At 39.7% G+C, this 23,261-nt stretch overlaps 1 protein-coding gene across 1 annotated transcript in view; it reads right to left on the bottom strand.

The window, feature by feature from the left end:
- The window catches only part of GPR176 (G protein-coupled receptor 176), a 227,774-nt gene that overhangs the window by 9,229 nt on the left and 195,284 nt on the right, over positions 1 to 23,261 (bottom strand). The window contains exon 2 of the mRNA XM_007940460.2: positions 1,706 to 1,958. Within this exon, the coding sequence (XP_007938651.1) occupies positions 1,706 to 1,958 (253 nt within the window). The remainder of the gene's footprint in view (positions 1 to 1,705; positions 1,959 to 23,261) is intronic.

Below are 23,261 nucleotides of genomic sequence, written 5' to 3'. Positions count from 1 at the left end.
AGCCCCTAGAGCCTGGCACTTTGAACTTGGACTAAAAGCTTCCAAATTACAAGAATAAACTCCTGTTTGTTAAGGCCATCCCATTTGTGGTATATTCTTGTCAGAGCAGCACTAGGTAACCAGAACAATTTCTAAGGTTGTAATCTTTCTCCCACAAAGCAGCTGGTAGGTTTTAACTCCCAACCTTTTGGTTAGCAGCTGAGCACTTAACCACTGGACCACCAGGCCTCCTTCATATAATTATACATATTATATAATAATATATAATATGTAAGCGTTTATACATGTATATATAACATATAATAATATATATCCATAGGATTTTCATTGGCTGATTTTCAGAAGCAGATCCCCAGGTCTTTTTCCTAGTTTGTCTTACTCTGGAAGCTCCACTAAAACCTGTCCACCCTCGGTGACCATACTAGTATTTGAGAAATCAGTGGTATAGCTTCTAGCATCATAGCAACACCCAAGCCACCACAGTAGGACAAACTGACAGATGGTAAAGTAATTTAAGCTGTTAAGGAGTTCATTCTCCTTGGATCAACAATCAATGCTCTTGGAAACAGCAGTCAAGAAATCAAATGACATATTGCATTGGGCAAATCTGCTGCAAAAGACCTCTTTAGAGTGTTAAAAAGTACACATGTCACTTTGATAACTAAAGTCCACCTGACCCAAGTCGTGGTATTTTTAATCGCCTCATATGCATGTGACAGCTGGACAATGAATAAGGAAAACCAAAGAAGAATTGATGCCTTTGAATTATGATGTTGGTGAAGAATACTGAATAAACCATGGACTGCCAGAAGAATGAACAAATCTGTCTTGGAAGAAGTACAGCCCGAATGCTCCTTAGAAGCAAGGATGGTAAGACTTCACTTTGGTATCTTTGGACATGTTATCAGGAGGGAGCAGTCCCTGGAGAAGGACATCAGGCTTGGAAAAGTAGAGAGCAAAAAAGAAGGAGAGCCTCAAGGGGATGGATTGACAGAGTGGCTGTAACAATGGTCTCAAGCACTAATAATCGTGAGGATGGTGCAAGATCAGCAGCGTTTCATTCCGTTATTCCTAAGTACACCATGAGTCGGTATTCAACAGTACCTAACAAGAACATAATATATATAAATAAACATAAATATACAGTAGCTGGGATATAAGATATCATTCCAAGCATACATTCTTTTAAAGAAGGCAGGAAGAGGAAACAATTATCACAGTCCTGCACTTTGGAAATAAATCCTTCAGAGGAATCCTAGTGTTATCTGGCCAGGTCCAAATGGACTGTTCTTCATTAAATAATCACAGAATCATTCCCTCATTCTTCCACATATATTTTCATCTTGTATCAAAGGAGCCCTAATTGCAGAGTTATCAAATCAGATGAGCAATCTGCTATAAAGCAACACAAATGCCACCAATTCCAACCAAGCTGAAACTGCATAATGATCCAGTAGCAGGGCTCCAGCATCCTCATGAGGTAACTCCCACCCCACGGCCAGGTCTTGTCTTGGTGGTCTTGCTTTCTGTGGCTGATGTTATATCAACCTGTCTTTTGTGAAGAATCAGTTTCAGGTATTCATTCTCTTTCTGCTGACCACAAACCAACTTTAAAAGCCAATGTATAGAAGCAACTGACTGTTCCCCATCTGCTTTGTTATGCTAATTTTCAATACACTTTTTAAAAAAAGGCATTTGATCTTACCTGTCCAAAGCAATGGCAGGGAAGCTGAGGATGGTCACGGAACAGAAGACTTTGTGCAAAAATTTGACGACCTTGCAGAAAAGCATGGTGTAGATCCACCAGCAACAGTGAGGGCTGGTGCTGAGGATGATGTCAAAGGGCACACAGACCAGGCTGGCACAAATCCCCGAGCAGGCCAGGTTTTTAATGAACCTATTGGTGACAGATTTGAACACGGCTGTACGGCAAGTTGACCATAACACCATGAAGTTTCCTGGCCAGATATTAAAAAAAAAAAAAAAAAGTAAATAAAAAAGAAGACAAAAGGGGAACAAAGAAAGAACAGTTAAAAAAAAAAAATTAAAAACCACCTTTGAGAGTTGATTTCAAAAGATTTAATTTAAATATTTATATATTATTATATTATCAATTTATGTGAAACTATTAAATCACTTACGTACACATCAAAAACTCTAGAAAATTTAGTGATGAATTTTTAAATTTAAGTTTAGACAATAATACTATTGTATTAGATGATTCAGTCTTACCTAAGTATAAACAATTTTCCATAGTTTTTGGATGCTGTTGCATCAATTTTCGATTCACACCAAAACCAAACTCACTGGCATCAAGTCAATTCGACTCACAGCGACCCCTCCTTGGGTTTGCAAGGTGTTATCTCTATGAAAGTAGATTGCCCAACCTTCCTTCCAAGGAGTGACTGGTGGGTGTGAACTGCCAGCCTTCTGGTTAGCAGTCAAACACCTTAGGCATTACGCCACTAGTGACCCTATATGACAAAGTGGATAGAATTGCTATGAGGTGGAATTGACTCTATGGCAATGGGTTTGGTTTTGACAGGCTCTTTTTGAATTTTTATAGGAACAGACCTCCAGGTCTTTCTCCCCCAGAGCCACTGGGTGGGTTCAAACTGCCAACCTTTTGGCTTAGCAGCCAACCAGTTAACCAGTTGTGCCACCAGGATTCCTCAAAGAAATTTTTTTAAAAAAAAATTTTATTGTGATTTGAGTGAAATTTTACAGAGCAAATTCATTTTCCATATAGCAGTGTATACACCTCTTGTTTCATGACATTGATTTCAATTCCCCACAATGTAACAGCTCTCTTCCAGTTCCTCTCTGTAGTTACTTCTTCCCTGTGTCCTTCCCTCCCATGCATTCCTGCTCCTGGAGCTGTCTCCCTGTGCAAACACTGCCCTTCAGTTTTCTCATCACTGATTGCTCCAAGGAGTGTATCTACCTGATGTAAATGTTCACCCTCTATGCTGGTCTATTGTTTGGCTGGAAGCCACAAAGTGAGTTCATTTCCAGACCTGAAGGGTAACTAGGGGCCATAGTCTTAGGGGTCTTGCCAGCAACCTAGTCTTTTTTAATGATTTTGAGTTTTGTTTCACATTGTTCTCACACTCTATCCAAGATTTCCTGCACCAATCCCCCTCCGAGTAGGTTGACAATCATAGCCGGGCACTATCTAGTATTTCTGGTCTCATGGTCGTATAGGCTGAGGATCGCATGGTCTACCAGTCCCTTGAACTAACTGTGTCCATATGTCTTTGGTTTTCTTCATTATTCTTTGTTCTGGATGAGGAGAGACCCATCATTGCATCTAGATGGTCATTTGCAAGCTTTTAAGACCTTAGTTGCTACTCACCAAAGTAGGATGTAGAACAATGTCTTTGTGTAGTAGTTATGCCAATTGAGCTTGATGTCCCCTGAAGCCACAGTCCTGAGCTCACAGGTCCAACTACTTGCTCCTTCAGGATAGTTGGCTGTGGCCAAGAAGCCACCACAACCTTGTCCCTTGTCAGCTCTACAGTACGTCCAGACATTCTTACAGCACATACAAATATGCATGTAGAAACATTATCTTCTAACCCTGTACCTGTACATAGTTGTGGGTACACTCCCCTCTACCTTGACATGCCTGATCATTCAGCCTGCCACCCATATATCTATCCATAGACCAATGCTTGCCATCACTGACAACACAGTACTGTACATGTGAAAGGGTTTTATCTTTGTTGTCTGTACCTCCTATGTACCTCTCTCTGTCTTCTTCTTCCTTGGTGCCACCGTGTTGATCACTCACTTTCAGTACACTGCCCTTCCCTTCACCCAAATCAATACTTATCTCTACCTATCTAGCAGAAGCTCCTTAAACAATTTGCAAAGTATTACTTAAACTCAGGCAGTCCACTCTTATCAAGATTGCTAATGACACTTACATTGCCAAATTCCATAACAGAAATACAATGTGGGTCACATATGTGTTTTTAAATTTTCTAGTAGCCATATTTTTTATAAGTAAAATGCAGCAGGTAAAATTTTGATAATTTTTTATTTAATCCACTATATGCAAATATTATTTCAATATGTAATCATGACTAAATATTAATGAGATATTTCACATTCAATTTTGAGGTAGATCTTCAAAATCTGGTATGCATTTTATTTTATACTTACAACACATCTCAGTTTGGACTAGCCACATTTCAAGTGCTCAATAATGACATGCAGCTACTGGCTACTGTCCTGAACAGTACTGTTTTAGACCTTTCAGCAGCAATGACACAATCAACACCTCTCTCTTTGAGCATTCTCCTCTAGTGGCTTCCCTGAGTCTACAATCTCCTGGTCTTCCTCCTACCTCCTCCTGCTCTCACCACCTCTGCTCTGACTCTCTTTTACTAGGCCCACCTGTATTCTCTCTCTACACCCTTTCCCTAGGTTAGACTACCCATTCCCATGACTCTCCATCAATATGCTAATAACTCTCACATTCATGTCTCAAACTAGGCCTTCCCTCTGAACTCTAGACTCCTTTTATGATCCCCTTCCCACTCTAAATCCATTATGACTTATTACAGCACCCAAAGGCCTGTATAATCTAATGTTTACCTGACTAAAGTTATACCTTTCTTCCCCTGGATTGCTAGGCACCAGCCACCCTGGTCTTTCTGTTTTTGAAGCACATCAAGGTTGTTCCTGCCTCAGTGCCTGTGCACAAGATTTTTATACAGACTACTGTGCTCTTCTTAGAAACAAGAATGGGGTACTTTGGTTGTCTTGTTAGACGGGACCGATGTTTAGAGAAGGATATGATGCTGGGTAAAGCAGAGGTCAGAGGAAAAGGGGAAGACCCTCAATTAGATGGATTGATACAATGGCTGCAATGACGAGCTCGAGCAAAGCAAGGACTGTGAGGATGGCACAGGGCCGGGCAGAGTTTTGTTCTGTTGCACACAGGGTCACCATGAGTCTGAACTGATTTGATGGCACCTAACAACAACAGCACACTCTTCATATGTCTAGTTCCTTTATGTCAGGTCTTAGTTTAAATGCTGCCTCCTCAAAGAGACTGTCTGTAACTATCATTTTTACTTTAAATGCTCACTATTCTCCCCACTCCCATTAGTCTCCATTGTAGTATCTTATTGTGTCCTTCAGAGTTCTTATCATAATTTTTAATTTGTTTACTTATTCCCCCCCACACACTTAATAAGAACAAAAACCACGTCGATCTTGTTCACTGTTACAATCCGACTGCCTTGCTCAGTGTCTGGCATGGAGTAAGCATTCAATAAATATTTGTTAAATAACTGAATTTGTAAAATAAGGAGACAAACAGTAACTGGGAGTCCCTTCAGTAATATAACTCCTTTTAGAGTACATAAATCATGTGAAGATATTCTAACGTCACTCTGCATCAGAATTACCATCCCAGACATGCTGAATCAGAGAGCATAGGGATGAGACTGCGAGCTTCCCCTTGTAACAGCATCCAGAATGAAATTTCAGAAATATCACTTCTAGACACAGGGTTCTGACCGCAGAATCAGTGAGCCTCTGCATAAACATTTTTGTCAACCAATCAAGACAGCTCCTTGTTTTATGTGTTTTTCTGTTTAAAGACATCTTATTTAATATATATTGTAGATTCATTAGCATTGAACTTACAGCACTTTAACTCATGCTTGAACTAAGCTTATCCAAAACATGTATTTTCTCTGTTGTTGTTGTTGTTATGTGCCATCTAGTCGGCCCCGACTCATAGCGACCCCTCCTAGGGTTTCTGAGGCAGTATCACTACGGAAGTAGATTGCCCAGCCTTCCTTTCAAGGAGTGGCTGGTGGGTTTGAACCGCCAGCCTTCTGGTTAGCAGTCAAGTGCCTTAGGTATACACCACCTCTGTAAGGCACATCAAAGCCTTTTTGGGTTTAGGAACATTAGACAGCCCTTCAGCACTATGCTTGGGGGCCAATTTAAACAGTAAAATCATCAAGAAAAAGCACAAAAATATGAAAAGTGTAGCACTAAATAGACCGTACAGAGGACACTTATTATAGTGTTTCTTGCTAAACCAAGAAAGCAGTGTCACCTTGTTTGATCTCAGGTAGGAACATGTGCATCAGGCAACTTAAATTTTTTGCCACTCCACACATGTCCATGAACAACCATGTAAGTGCCACAAGTATTGATTTTGGGTTTAGAAATAGACTAGCAGTGCATCTATATATATGTATATATATATACACACACACACATTTACTCATTGTGAGAGTTGTTTATCTGACTAGATGGTGCCTGGCTACCACTGTCAACTACTCAGAGGGGGATCTATGTTAGAGATCCTGGACAGAGTAGGAGGACAATGTGGAACAAAACTCAAAATAATTAAAAAAAGGGGGGGTAGGGAAGAGGGGACAAGGTTTGCTGGTCTGATTGAACCTGATGGAGCCACTGAAACTATGGCCTCTAGCTGCCCTTCAGGTCTGGAATTGAACCCATTTCCATGGCTTCCAGCCAAACAAAAGACAAGCATATGAGCTGAGCATTTACATTAGGCAGATACACTCCTTGGAGGGATCAATTATGGGAGAATAGAAGGGCTATGTATGCACAGGAAGATAACTCAGGGGACAGGAGTACATGGAAGGATACAGGGAAGAAGTAACTATGGGGAGGAAGTGGGAGGGGAGCTGTTGCATTGTGGGAAATTGTAGTCAATGTCATGAGATAAAGAAAGTATAGGTGAGCTGCTGCATGGAAAGTGAATTTGTTATGTAAACTTTCACCCAAATCACAATAAAAATAATAATAAAAAAAGATATAAACAGACAATAACCAAATTAATAAAACAAATAATATCAGATGTCAAAAACAAAGTTATTTATCTGATATCACCACTTCAGGCCTCATCAAATTGTCCCATCACCAATGTGATAGGCTAAATAATAACAATGTATTTGATGCTCTACTGACTTGGGGATGTTTTTCTGGCTTTTTTCTATTGAGGATTAGAGTCTAGCTGAAGCATCTTTCCTTACTTTAGTTTTATATACAGGGCTTTAAATCTGGTAATCATCTAATAATTCAATAGCCCGCTTAAAGAAATCTGCCATGAAGAGAATGTACATGACACAGTATTTTCAGTTATCAATATTGGGGGCATCTCCAGCCCACTGCCACTCCTCGGAAGGAAGATGGGGCAATCTACTTCCGTAGAAAACCCAAGGAGGGGTCGCTACGAGTCGGGTCCGACTCGACAGCACATAACAATAACAACAACAACAACAACCAGCCACAAGGCTCCAAGTGGAGAACTGGGGTCTTCCAAAGACAAGATCTGTCAGATGGTGCTGCTCTGAAGAAATAAGCACACTGCCTCACAGGGCCAGGGATGCTTGGGATCATGGCCTCTGGGGAGTTGTGGGAAACTCAATGTTCTCTCTTCTGGCTTGTGACATACCACTTGTCTCCCCGCTCCTTGCTGTTTTCTGTACTCCATAACTTCACTAAAGGCTTGTCTCTCCAACAAGGAAGGCAGAAACTGCTGCAAGGTCTGCTCCTTACTGGAATGGCCAGCCTCAGCTCAAAACATGAGTGGTCTCAGTTCAAGTACATCTCTTCTCCAGAGAGATTCCTGATCCAAGAATTCATTGAAATCTACTTTAAGCTGTTCACCCTGCAGTAATCTTGCAGTAGCATAGAAACATTATGCATCTGAATAGAGGACCAGAGTGAATTAAAAGTCACAAAGGGTCAAGAATATTGAACAGGAATCAATGGTCTTGGCATTGTTTCAGTAAGAAAAAGGAAAAATTCCAAAAGTAATGATGACTGCTCGATAGTGCTTTAAATTTAATTAGCTAAACAGCTTGAAACACCAAGAGATTATTTATGTCATTATGTAAAATGCTTTAAAATGTTATCTGGCCAAGGATATGTCGTTGTTGTTGTTGTTGTTGTTATGTGCCGTTGAGTCAGACCTGACCCATAGCGACCCCTCCTTGGGTTTCCAGGGCAGTATCACTACGGAAGTAGATTGCCCCATCTTCCTTCCGGGGAGTGGCTGGTGGGTTTGAACCGCCGGCCTTCTGGTTAGCAGTCAAGTGCCTTAGCCACTACGCTACCAGAGCTCCCAAGGATATGTTACACATAATAAAACAAATGCTATAATCATACTTTGTTATTTATTCTTTAAAAAAAAAACCTTTAAAACATTGTTACCCACCATCTTTCCAATAGGTAGCCTTTAAGCACCTTTGTAAATTTAGGCTCACAAGATAAGCAATTAAAAATTTTAACCAAAATAGGAAAAAAAAATAATGTCTTACCACTATCACTAGAAGAAAAATGTCCCTGAATATCTGAGGGCACTGTTACATTTTATTTAGATATGATCCAGATGTGGTATCATTGGTATCTCAGAAAGACAAGAAAAAATTTTCCAGAGGACAAAAATGTGTAAGATTAATAGATAGGTCAGATCAATTTTAAAGAGAAGCAGAGTGATAAAAGTCACTTGATTCATTTCACCAAAACCATTCGTAGTTCCCTACCACCATTCAGAAAAAAAAATCCAAACATCTCAACATCATATAATCCCCTTTACAATGACTCCTTGGTGCCCCCATCCTTACTATCCAAGGTTGAGGCATCATGATGGAATGGAATGACCCTGGGAATCCAAGGGTCACATCCATGTTTTTCTATGAACCCCTAAATCTGCTGCCCAAGTAAAATGGTCAGAGGATGACCAAGGGGGAGAGGTGAGGAAAAGATAAGACAGAGTAAGTTGTACTTCAGCACCAAGAAAGCACCTGGGTGTTCGAGAGACACCAGTTAGCTCTTTGGAGGTGGGGGTAGGGCACCAACAATGAACAGTTGCGTTTCAAAGTTCACACATCCCAAAGAAAGCTTTAAATAGTTCTAAAAAGAACTTTTCCTTATTCTGATTTTTTAAAAAAATCTTTTTCTCTTTAATAAATGCAAACAGAAGTCCCAGCTACTCAGAGAACCAGCATTTGCTAAGTGATAAGTAGTTATTTTGCCACTGGTATCAGAATAATAGCCATCAACAAGAATGTGAGGAAAAATCAGCTTGGAGCCAGAGGCTGTGCCTACTGGTTTTCAGTATAATTTGCTCTTTCTACTAGTATAAAAACTTGAGCCTCTTCCACATTAATGAAGTGTGAATTTGCTGTAGCCTGTAATTAAACTATCTAATACCTGTCCAACTCTGTTTAAGCTGACCACTATTAAGATGAGAAAATCATGTTATTCTAGCTTCAATTAATTTGACTTCAGAAGGCTTTCTGAAATGACACAGAGGTTCAAATTAAGCAGGAATTGAATTAACAAGAATAGCTATGTAGTAAGTTTATTAAAATCAATAGTGAATTTTAAATAATTACATCAAATGAGAAGGATCTTATGAAATATATAAACCTAATCTAACCTTGGGAGCTCTGGTAGCATAGTGGCTAAGGCACTTGACTGCTAACCAGAAGGCTGGCGGTTCAAACCCATCAGCCACTCCTCGGAAGGAAGATGGGGCAATCTACTTCCGTAGTGATACTGCCTCAGAAACCCAGGGAAGGGGTCGCTATGATTCGGGTTCGACTGGAGGGCACACAACAACAACAACAACAATCTAACCTTGGATAGTTTTTCTTTAGAATACTTGTTCCCAATGAATGATTCAGATAAACAAAATATTAGCAGGACACACTTTTGTAATGCATAAGAATATATCAAGAGACTCTAAGAATAGCCCCTTCCACTCATCTCCAGTGAGGCTGCACAAAGGGTTTTAGATGAGTTTATAACAAATGTATTTATGTTTTAGCAACAATGGTATCTGTAATGGTAAGGCAAACTGTTTGGCACAATCAAGACATAAAGATTACATCAATGGCAGACATTGATGGAACAGAATTGAGAACCCAGCTGTAAATCCATCCATCTATGGGCAATTGACCTTCAACAAAGTTTAAAGTCAACTCAATGGAGAAGAAACAGTCTTTTTAACAAACGGTACTAGCAAAACTGGATAACCATTTGCAGAAAAATAAAACAACATTCATACCTCACACCATACACAAAAACTAACTCAAAATGGTCAAAGACTTAAATGTTAAAGCTAAAATTATAAAATTCCTGGAAGGTAACACAAGGACAAAACTAAGGGAGCTAATTTTTGGCATAAATAGTCTACCAAATACAACTAGAAGTGGACAAACAACCGAAGACAAATTAGATAACCGGGACTTCCTAAAAATGAAATACTCATGCTCATCAAAAGATTTTTTTTTTTTTTGGGAGAACATCTTTGGCAATGACATTATCTGATAAAGGTCTAATGTTCAAAATATTTAGAATACTTCAACAACTCAATAACAAAAAGACAAACAATCAATTTAAAAAAAAAAAAAAAAGACAAAAGACATGAACAGAACTTTCACCAAAAAGGCAGCTAACAAATACATGAAAACATATTCACAACCATTAGCTATCAGAGAGATGCAAATAATAAGTACAATGAGATATCAACTCATGCCTGCAGCTGGGGGGAAAGGCTCTGATTTAAAAAAAAAAAAAACCAGAAAACAACAAATGCTGATGAGGTTGTGGGGAGACTGAAACTCTTATACACTGCTGGTGGGATTGTAAAATGGTACAATCACTATGGAAAATGGTATGGTGCTTTCTCAAAAAGCTAGAAATAGAAATATTTTATAATCCAGTAAGCTTGATCCTAGGTATCCTAGTATCCTAGAGATGTGAGAGCACTGACACGATCAGACATATGCACACTTATGTTCAGTGCAACATTGTTCACAATAGCAAAAAAAATGGAAAGAACCTAAGTACAAATCATGGATTAATGGATAAAAAATTGTGGCACATGCCCACAACGGAATAGTACACAACAATCAAGAATAAGGATGAGTCTGAGGAACATAACATGGATGACACTGCAGGGCATTATGCTGAATGAAATAAGTAAATCACAAAAGGACAAATACTGTATTGTCTCACTTCTACAAAAAGTCAAGAATATGCCTATACACAAAAAGCAATGTTCTTTGATGGCTCCAGGGATGGGAGGGGAAAGAAGGGAGGATAATTTTCCAGATAGTAGACAACTGTGATTTTTGGTGATGAGAAAGGCAATATCCAATATGGATGAAGTTTGTACAATGTGACCAAGGTAAACGAAGACACTAAGGACTGCACAAGAATAAGGGACAATTTTAGTAAATGTTATAACATACAATTTTGCAATAAAAATAGTAACAACCAAAAAATACATGTGTGGTTATATGGGTAGATATGTATGCATATATGTGCATGTTGTTTTTGTTAGGTGCCGTTGAATTGGCTCCGACTCGTGGCCACCCTATGTTCAACAGAACAAAACTTGCTCTACCTGACCTCGCTGTTGCAGCCACTGTATCAGTCCATCTCGTTGAGGGCCTTCCCCTTTTTTGCTGACTCTTCTTTGGTCTTCTTTATTCATTGTCCAGCTTTCACTTGTATGTGAGGTGATTGAAAACATCATGGCTTGGGTTAGGCACACCTTAGTCTTCAAAGAGACATCTTTGCTCTTCAGCACTTTAAAGAGGTCTTTTGCAGCTGATTTGCCAGTACAATACATTGTCTGTTACCTTCACTGCTGCTTCCATTGGTGATGATTGTGGAACCAGGTAATATGAAATCATTGACAACTTCAATCTTTTCTCCATTTATCGTGATGCTGCTTACTGGTCCATTTGTGAGGATTTTCACTTTCTTTATGTTGAAGTGCAATCCACACTACAGACTATAGTTTGTACTCTTCATCAGTAAGTGCTTCAAGTCATCTTCATTTTCAGCAAGCAAGGTTGTGTGGTCTGCATATCACAAGCTGTTAATGAGTTTTCCTCCAATCCTGATATCACGCTCTGCTTCATACAGTCATGCTTCTCGGATTATTTGCTCAGCATACAGATTGAATAAGTATGGTGAAAGGATACAAACCTGATGCACTCCCTTCCTGATTCTAAACCATGAGTTATCCCCTTGTTCTGTTTGAACAACAGCTTCCTTGTCTATGTACAGGTTCCTCATGAGCACAATTAAGAGTTCTGGAATTCCTGTTCTTCTCAGTGTTACCCATAATTTGTTATGATCCACATATGCTTTTGCATAGTCAATGAAACACAAGTAAACATCTTTCTGATATTCTTTGCTTTCAACCAAGATCCATCTGACATCATCAGTGATATCCCTCATTCCATGTCCTCTTCTGAATCCAGCTTACACTTCTTATGTGTATAGGAAGGCATGTGTGAGTACATATATATGCATTACAGGTATATCTGTAGATTTAGGTATATACATGTTTGCATGTATATGTGTATTCATATACACAATAAAGCACATGAGGGGCACAATTGCAGAGATGTCCTAGATATAACCAAATACTTCAATGGACTGGTTTACTGGGTTAAATGGCTTAGGGCCATAGTCTTGTGGGAAAACTTGATCAATTGGCACAACATAGTTCATAAAGATAATGCTCTACATCCTAGTTTGGAAAGTAGCAGCTAGATTCTTAAAAGCTTGCAAATGGCTAAGTTACAACTATTGGCTTCTACTCATCTGGAACAAAAGAGAATGAAGGAAACCAAAGAAGAAACTGATTCACAGGACTAATCACCCACATGAATCACAGCCTCAGCTAGCATGAGACTGAGACTGAATTAGATGGTGCCCAGCTACCACTACACCAGTGGTTCTGACCTGATTCATAATAGAACGTCCTGGATAGAATGGGAGAAAAATGTAGAACAAAACTCAAGTCCCTAAAAAAGGCCAGACTTGCTGGGATGGAAGAGACTAGAGGAACCCCCAAGACTATTTCTCTAAGATACTCTTTGAACTTGGAACTGAAACCACTCCTGGAGGTCACTTTTCATCCAAATAAAAGATGAGCTTATAAAATAAACAGTATCACCTGTGAGTACTATGCTCCCTTAAATAATCAAATATGAGATCAAACAGTCAACATTTACCCTAAAGCAGAGACAAAAAGGTAAGGAGAGGCAGGGAAGCTAGAATAATGGAAGCCGAACAAGCACAATGGAAACAATGAGAATGCTGACATATCCTAAACAAGGTAGCCAATGTCATGGAACAATTTGTATAAAAATTGTTAAATGGGAATCTAATTGATATGTAAACTTTCACCTAAAACACAATTAAAATATTATTTTATAAAAAAAGACATAAAGGCTACAGTGGCCACTAACAAACCTACCCCATCTCTGAGGCTTTGCCCTGGAAGTCGTAATGCCCCTGAAATTAGCCTGTTCCTCACATCTCTCTGCATACAGCAAGATACACACAGATTCCTGAGGTAAGAAGAAAGACACACAGCTTCAGAGTCTGAAGTTGATGTCTCCTTGTTCCTTCAATTATTCAAATTTTTCCATACAAATCAACTTTGAAAATTTCCATGACTTCACAAGAAATCTGAACTCTGATCTCTCACATTCAGTCTATTAACCTTCTTGAAAGGTATACTATTCCCTGAAAAGCTGCGACAAGAGTTGCAGTATCATTGGCCCCATCTAACTGGGACAACACTGACACCCTTAATGACCATATGCTCCATTTTCTCCTCCACTACCCATCCATCAGCTGTGGTGCCTTATGTGTTGCTATGCTGCTGGAAGCCATGCCATCAGTATTTCAAAACCAAGAGAGTCACCCATGGTGGACAGGTTTTAGCAGACTAAGTTTTCACTTAGTCTGAAAGCTAAGACAGACTAGAAAGAAAGGCATGGAAATCTACTTCTGAAAATCAGCCAATGAAAATCTTATGGATCCCAACAAAATCTTGTCTGATACAGTGATGGAAGAGAAGCTTGCTAGTTTGGAAGGCACTCAAAATACACGTGGCCGTAACAACGGGTTCAAGCATACTAGACAACATTTTATTCTGTTGTACAAGGGGTCACCATGAGTCAGAGCTGACTTGACAGCAACTATTTCCTCCTCGATAGGTGTGTGGAGAAAGCTTTCAGAGAGAAGGAAAATAAGTTATCTAAGTCTCTCCATTGCTGAGCGAGAGCCCTTGGACCAGCACCCAAACCAGTCATTCTTGATTTAGTGGAGGAGAACAAGTTCACTACCCTAAATATCTACTACACAGGGAATCTCGCTAGGAGGTCCTTGCCTACAATAAATTGCTCGTACAATGTTCTCAAGGAAGGGTCTGTATCATAGTTTCATACCTAGGAGTTGCTGCATAAAGACCGGAATAAATGAAAAATAAAAACCTAAAGTTTAATATATATGTGCATGTTGGTTATTATTATTTTTTTTTCTGTGTGCTCAATTTTGTAGGCACTTCTGTTGATGGGGATGGCCTTGGATCAACAAGCTGCATGATTACTATCTCCCCATTGCCAGCATGCAGTGTCAGAGCAGCTTGGGAGGGACATAGTCGACTCCGATCCATCATGCTATACTATAATTAATCTAGTGAATGTACACAGAATACTCATGCACTCTGTTCTCCTCTCCCCTCTGTGCCAGTAACTATAATTATGCAGTCTGGAAGGGAGAATTATGTTGGAAATATTCCCAAAAACCCTAGGGGCAAGATAATTAAAGGACTATGAAAGAGAAATGAGCCCAATCCTGCTTCTGTCCACTGGGACCCAGCATGGCTGATGCGAGTTGGAGGAAATAGGAGTATCTTACTCTTTATAACCTGGCACCATCTGACAATGACACTAATTAAAAGTTAGAAATCCCATTCCTTTTTCCATAGCTGTGTTTGGGAGGGGATGCAGAAGGAAGGGGAGAAGTAAGGAATGGTATTCCAACTCTTCTTCTAACAGATTTTGGGTTACTCTCTCACAACTGGAGAGGTTAAATTTGCTCTAGAGCAGCCCTCCTTTGTCTCCTTCATCACTTTGCCCTGTCCTTGCAAGCATGCAGAAGCACTGCAGCAGAGGGGTGTTTGGAGAGTGAGGAGAATCAGAGCAGCAGATGGGATGAGAGTTGGAGGTGGCCAGATCCAGGGCAAGGTCAGAGACAGATGGTGGAGGCAGAGAAGGGCCTGGAAGGAAGTGATAGATCTGAAGGTCAGAGAAAGGTCAAGGGTAGAATAAAAGACACATTGAAAGGATGAGCTACAGCACACAGCCCCTTCAAGGCTGATGGACAGTACAAGAGACAGAAAACACCAGGAGCCACGAGCTCTGTAGAAAGGAGCACTGGGTCAAAGCAAGCAGAGTAACACATTGTTATTGTTGTTATGTGCCATCCAGTCGGCCACACCGCCAGCCTTCTGGTTAGCAGTCAAGTGCCTTAGGCACTATGCTACCAGAGCTCCTTAGCACATTGGTAATGAGGAGAGAGCCTGAAAATGGAGACAACTTTAGCCTAGACCCAGAACTTGCTTATGATTCTTTTGAGGCAAGAACTAAGCCAACAACATGCATTTAAGGGCCTTGGAGGTATAACATGATTTTGGAATTACCTAGCTGCAATGAAGTACATGTGAGTGGGCAGAAACAACACCTTTTGAAACAATACCTCTCTCTTCCTCTTCTGCCCTCTCTCACATAGTAACAGAAGATAGAGAGAGAGAAGGCAAAAATCAAGACCAAAGTAATAGGGAGAATCATTTCAGTTCCATTTATCTCTTCATTCAAGCCCTATTTTGTATGTGCATTTCCCATTGACTGTTTAAAGCAACCAAGGCTTCCTGTACCTGAATCTTCTTAGTCACATTGCTGAAAACTGAACAAAAGGTTTCCTTGCTTTACATGATGTTCTAAGACCCCAGGATTCATGATGACAGTGACCACAGTAACACAGATAAACAGAGAGGGAGAATTCTTCCAACATGTTAGCATTTCATGAATAATCAGTTTCCAACTCCTACATTTTTCCTCTAATATTGGTTGATTTGAGTAACACAGTGTTATTTACCATGTAATTTTCCTGCTGGCTCAAAATATTATCAGCATGAAATGTTATTAGCCTGTTTAAAGCATTATGATCAATAAGGAGATGTGACCTCTTATTTTAACATTATAAGATAAAAGGCAGGGGGAAGAATCTTCTATCCTGTGAGATAATGATTTTCACTTTGTGGATTTATAAATTACTGACTTTCATAATGCAATTAATGTCATTGATTCAACATGGATGAAGTAAATAAAATGTAAATCTGTTCCCTTTCATTAAGCCACAATTTCCATGAGGATTGCCCTTGACATTATTCTTAAAAAGGTTTAAGCATGCAATACCATGACGGAAGACAGAACACTAGTTAAATATTAGCCAACAAATTTTAATATTACCCTAACTAAGGAAATCAAAGTGAGCATACACACAAAGAAGTCCCTGTTGTTGTTGTTATGTGCCATCGAGTCAGACCCGACTCATAGTGACCCCTTCCTTGGGTTTCCGAGGCAGTATCACTGAAGAAGTAGATTGCCCAACCTTCCTTCCAAGGAGTGACTGGTGGGTTTGAACAGCTCTTCTGGTTAGCAGTCAAGTGCCTTAGGCATTACACTATCAGAGCTCCTAAAGAAATCCATAGGTAGTTGTTGTTGTTATGTGCCGTTGAGTCCATAGGTAGTACAAATGGTTAAGGCTTTTAGCTGCTAACCAAAAGGCTGGAAGTTCAAATCAACCCAGAGGCACCTCAGAAGAAAGACCTGGTGATCTACTTGTGAAAAACCAGCCATTTGAAAACTCTATGGAGCACCCTATAGAGTTTTACATGGCTCTCATGGGATTGCCATGACTCGGAGTCTACTCAAGTGCAACTGTTTATATACATATAAACAAAGAACAAGGAAACAGTGACATGCTGCAAACCTTCAGATTGTTATTTTTCCAATAAAGAACTCTGAAATCCTTTAATAGCTATAAAAATGGTAATCTATAACACCAAACAGATTTTACACACTGAAATGGATGGAAGGAACCTAAAAGAGTCAGCTACACTTTCCCTTGTTTTCAGATAAGAATACGTAAACATCATAGAGAGAAAGGTATTTTGGTTAATTGTTAAGAGTTCTGGTAAAAGAAATATCCCAATCTCTCTATGCTTTGTTTTAAGCTGCTATGTGTTGGGGTCCACCACTTAGACACATCACATAAACTCTTTTTTTAATTATTATTATGATTTGGGTGAAGGTTTACAGAGCAAATTTACTCTCCATACAGCGGTTCACTTTGTCTCATGACATTGACCAGTCTACCACAATGCAACAGCTCCCCTCCCACTTCCTCCCCATAGTTACCTCTTCCCTGTGTTCATCCCTCCATGCACTCCTGCCCCCTGAGCTGTCTCCCTGTGCATAAGCAGCCCTTCTTTCTCCCATGTTCTCTCCAAGGAGTGTATCTACTTGAGGTAAATGTTCAACTCATATGCCTGTCTTTTGTTTGGCTGGAAACCACAGGTGTGGGTTCAATTCCAGATCTGAAGGGCAGCTAGGGGCTATAGTCTCAGTGGTTCCACCAGGCTCTATTGGACCAGCAAACCTGTTCACCTTTTTTTTTCCAAATGATTTTGAGTTTTGTTCCACATTGTTCTCCTTCTCCATCCAGGAACTCCTACATAGATCCCCTTTCAAGTGGACGATAGTGGTAGCCGGGCACCATCTAGTTCTTCTGGTCTCAGTCGTATAGGCTGCAGATCGGATGGTGTACCAGTCGCTAGGACTAATTGTTTCCATGAATTTTGGTTTTCCTCATTCTTCTTTGCTCTTGACAAGGAGAGACCCATCGTTGCATCTAGATGGCAGCTTGCTAGCTTTTAAGAGCCCAGTTGCTACTCGCTAAAGTAGGAGATGGAACAATGTTTTGTATAGTATGTTATGCCAATTGAGCTTGACGTCCCCTGCAACTACCCAAGTCCGCAGGTTCAACTACTCAGTCCCTCTGGGTAGCTGGCTGTGACCAAGCCATGACCACAACCTTGCCCCATGTCAGCTCTACTATACACCTGGGAATTCTGATCATTCACATAAACTTATAGGACCATTGTCTGCCAACCCTATATATGTTCTTGGATACACTCCCCATTTCATAGACATACCTAATCATTCAGCCTGTCCACCCATTTATCCACCCATATACCCATGTTAGCCTTCACTGACAATGCAGTACAGTATTTACAAAAGAGTTCATATTTGTTGTCTGTACCTCCCATGTACCTCTCTATGTCTTTCTCTTCCTCAGTGCCGCCATATTGGTCACTCACATTTGGTACATTGCCCTTCTCTTCACCCATATCAATACTGATCTCTATCTATCTAACAGTGTTCCCTTGCCTCCCCTCCCACCCCTAGTAACCAACAAAGACAATTTCCTTCTATAGATAAACCTTTCCTTAACTTTTACAATAACGGACTAATGCAATATTTGTCCTTTTGTGATTGACTTATTTCACTCAGCATAATGTCCTCCAAGTTCATCCACATTATGTGGTGTTTTGCAGATTCTACATTATTCTTTAGCGTTGCATAGTATTCCATTGTGTGTATGTACCATAGTTTGGTTATCCATTCCTCAGTTGATGGACACCTAGGTTGTTTCCATCTTTTGGCTATTGTAAATAGTGCTGCGATGAACATGGGTGTGCATATATCTGTTCTTGTCATGGCTCTCATTTCTTTAGGGTATATACCTAGTAACAGAATGGCTGGGTCAAGTGGTATTTCTAATTCCAATTTTTGAAGGAATCACCATACTGCTTTCCACAATGGTTGTACCACTTTACAGTCAGTCCCACTAGCAGTGTATGAGAGTCCTAATCTCTCCATAACCTCACCAGCATTTGTTATTTTCTGTCTTGTTGAACTTTGCTACTAGTGCTGGAGCAAGATGGTATCTCATTGTTGTTTTGATTTGCATCTCTCTACTAGCTAATGATCGTGAGCATTTCTTCATATGTTTGTTGGCCACTTGAATATCCTCTTGGTGAAGTGTCTATTCATGTCTTCTGCCCATTTTTTAATTGGATTATTTGTCTTTTTGTTATTGACGTGTTGGAGTTTTCTATAAATTCTAGAGATAAGAGACATCACATAAACTCTTACTTTTCTGATATGCAGAATAAACAGGAGCTCTGGTGACATAGTGCCTAAGGCACTTGACTGCTAACCAGAAGCCTGGCAGTTTAAACCCATTACCCACTCCTTGGAAGGAAGATTGGGCAATCTACTTCTGTAGTGATACCACCTTGGAAACCCAAGGAGGGGTCACTATGAGTCAGATCTGCAGAATAGGGATGATAAAATTGTAGGGCTATTGCACTAAATGAGATAATATACAAGCATCCCAAACACTACCTTACCCATACCGAAACCAAGTCAAACCCATTGCCACCAAGTTGATTCTGACTCACAGCCACCCTACAGGACAGAGGAAAACTGCACTACAAGGTTTCCAAGGCTATAAATCTTTATGGAAGCAGACAGCTACATCTTTCGCGCTGAGAGAGGCTTGTAGGCTCAAACCCCTGACCTTTCTTGGTTAGCAGCCAAGAGCTTAACCAGAACTCCTTTAGCTTATCCATAAACTAAAAGTCCAAAGCCATTGCCAACAAGTCAATTCCAACTCATAGTGACACTATAGGACAGAGTAGAACTGCCCCATAGGGCTTCCAAGGCAATAATAAGTCTTTATAGAAGAAGAATGCCACAACCTCCTACAGAGTGGTTGGTAATGTCAAACTGCAGACCTTTTGGTTAAAAACCAAAACCAAACTCACTGCCATTGAGTAGAATCTGACTCATAGTGACCCCCATTAGGTTTCCAAGGCTGTAAATCTTTACAGAAGTAGATCACCCTACCTTCCTTCCACAAAGCAGCTGGTGACTTTGAACCACTGGTATTCTAGGTAGCAGACAATTGCCTTATCCACTACACCACCGGAGCTCCTTAACTTTTGGTTTTGGTTAGTGCCTATAAATAACCATAATGTATCTACTGTTATTTGTGAGCTTTGTTTTACTGATGATCATGTAACTATAAATTAATGAGGCTTCCTTCTAGAAGTCATGAAAAGCATCACAGTACTCACTAAGTAACCACAAAATAATGTTTCTTCAGCATGTCAGATTCTACTTAATCTTTCTTTAAGAAGAAAAAAATAAAAATCTTTTCAACTCTTCTCCTAGATGCAGCTCATTAATCATCTCATTTATTCTCTCCTTGACTTTCTCCAAAGTATGTTGTCCTTCTTGTTAGTTGCCACCAAGTTGATTCCAACTTATGGCAACCCCATGTGTGCAGACCCCCAGTGCTCCATAGGGTTTTCAAGTCTGTAACCTTTCAGAAGCATATTGGGCCTGTCTCCCAAGGTGCCTCTGAGTGCATTTGAACCACTAATCTTTCAGCTAGTAGTCAAGCATTTAATCACTTGCACCACCCAGAGATTCCCTCAGAATTACAATAACCACCAAAACCTAACAACAAACAAATAGTCCTTACAATAAACTTACCAGCTCAACTTCTTTCCATCAGCAATAAAATTAATGAAATCAGAAAATGTAGTTACTTAACAGCAAATGTCGCTTATCCTCAGTAAGTAGCTATTTGAAAGAGCAAAAAGCCATAGTCAAGGCACATCAGTCACTAACACTTGGAACTAGACGTGTGGCATGGCAATGATAATGGAAGCAGCCATTTTTACCGTATGGGATGGCCTTAATCAGATCAGTCAAAGGCCTTGGTCCCGCTGCCATTTGGACATGGAGAATTTCTGGTACAGTACTTACAATGTGTCAACCCTCTGTACATTTGTACATTTGTCCCTAGTAAATCATAAGCTTTATGAGGGCAGGGACCACATCTGATATTTTCACCACTACAACCCCCATACCTAGAACAATGCCTGGTAAACATAAATTCTAAATACATGTTTGTTGATTGAAAAAAAAAAAAAAAGAATGAACATAGGGAAGCGTATCCCACTAGTCCTGTGCTTACTAGTAATCCAGTTTGAACTCCAAGTTTGAAGGGAACCCATAAGTAAGATTCTGAGCCAATGCTTTTTTACATGGAAATAATTTCAGTTTTTTTCCAAGTTTTTTAGACTAATATTTATTCACTGTTATAAACTTAAATGGTTCAGAAAAGCAAAGAAAAATAGCAAAAAATCACTGAAATCCCACCACCTATGCTACCAGAGCTCCCAAGCAGGATTAGTATTTTAGTTACTTATCATGTTTTGATGCATCTCTTTATGCATATATACACATCAAACCAAACCAAACTCACTGCTGTCGAATCAGATCCGACTCATAACGACCCCTCCTTGGGTTTCTGAGGTTGGGCAGTAGATTGCCCAACCTTCCTTCCAAGGAGTGGTTGGTGGGTTTGAACCGCCAGCCTTCTGGTTAGTAGACAAATGCCTTAGGCACTACATCACCAGAGCTCCCTATATAAACATATACACTGTATTTACAGATATATATGGTACTATTATCATTATTTATTTTATAAAAAATAGAATTTTATTTCATATATATGGAATATATAGTGGGAAAATCATGGTAGGTTGTACGTAGATCTTTTCTTCTTTTTTAATTATACAATAATATTCAATGGTGTGAAAATGTCATAATTTATTCAGCATTTGTCCAATGAATGGGCATTTTCTTTGTTTATAGGTGCCATTATAAACGATTGTTGTTAGATGCCGCTGACTCAGTTCTGACTCATGGCAACTGGTGGCACAACAGAACAAAACATTGTCTGGCCTGCGCCATCCTTACAATCACAGCTATGTTTGAGCCCACTGCTGCAGTCACTGTGTCAATACATCTTGTTGAGGGTCTTCCTTTTTCTCACTGACCTTCGACTTTATCAAGAATGATTTCCTTCTTCAGGGACTGGTCCTCCTGATACCATGTCCCAAGTAGGTGAGATGAAGTCTCTCTACACTTACTTTCTAAGAAGCATGCTGGCTGTACTTCTTGCAAGACAGATTTGTTCGTTCTTCTGGCAGTCCATGGTATAGTCAATATTTTCATCAATCTTATAATTCAAAGGCATATATTCTTCTTCAGTCCTCCTTATTCACTGTCCAGCTTTCACATGCATGGGAGGTGATTGAAAATATCATGTTTTGGGTCAGGTGCACCTTAGTCCCCAAAGTGACATCTTTGCTCTTTAACACTTTAAAGAGATCTTTTGCAGCAGATTTTCCCAGTGCAGTATGTCATCTGATTTCTTGACTGCTGCTGCCACAGGCATTGATTATGTACCCAAGTAAAAAGGAATCCTTAACAACATCCATCTTTTCTCTGTTTATTGTGATGTTACTGAATGATCCTGTTGTGAGGATTTTTGTTTTCTTTATGTTGAAGTATATTGAAGGCCGGAGTCTTTGATCTTTATCAGTAAGTGCTTCAAGTCCTCTTATCTTTAGCCAGCAAGGTTGTGTCATCTGCATATGGCAGGTTGTTAATGAGTCTCCCTCCAATCCTGATGCTGCGTTCTTCTTCTTAAAGTCCAGTTTCTCAGACTATTTGCTCAGCATATAGATTGAATAAATATGGTGAAAGGATACAACCTTGACTCATATCTTTCCTGATGTTAAACCATTCAATAACCCCTCGTTCTATTCTTAGTCTGTGTACAGGTTTGGCATGAGCACAATTAAGTGTTCTGGAATTCCCATTCTTCACAATGTTATCTGTAATTTGTTATGATCCACACAGTTGAATGCGTTTGCATAGTCAATAAACCACAGGTAAACATCTTTCTGGTATTCTCTGCTTTCAGCCAAGATCCATCTGACATCTGCAGTGATACCCTTGTTCCACATCCTCTTCTGAATTTGGCTTGCATTTCTGGCAGTTCCCCGTCAATGCACTGCTGCAACCATTTTTCAATTACGTTCAGCGAAATTTTACTTGTGTGTGATATGAATGACATTGTTTAATAATTTCCACATTCTGTTGGATCACCTTTTTATAAACAATACTTCAATAAATATTTTTGTACATAAATGTTTATTTTCTGGTGTTTTTATTTCTATGACATTGATTTATCACTTTCAGAAGCAATGCTTATAAAATCATATCCTCAAAATCCCTCCCTGTGGCAGGTGCTGTTACTTCTCATTGATTTTTTTCAACCAGGGGATGAGAAGTTATATCAAGACACTGTAGGAGAAGTTCCTATGCCCACTACCCTGTGCCTTATGCATCATTCATAGTGTATAGACTTTTTTTTTTTTTTTT

This window comes from Orycteropus afer, unplaced genomic scaffold (genome assembly GCF_000298275.1).
Source record: "Orycteropus afer afer isolate SDZICR_OR568_19922 unplaced genomic scaffold, OryAfe1.0 scaffold00068, whole genome shotgun sequence".
NCBI classification, from domain to species: domain Eukaryota; kingdom Metazoa; phylum Chordata; class Mammalia; order Tubulidentata; family Orycteropodidae; genus Orycteropus; species Orycteropus afer.
This window is presented reverse-complemented; position numbering and strand designations above follow the sequence as displayed.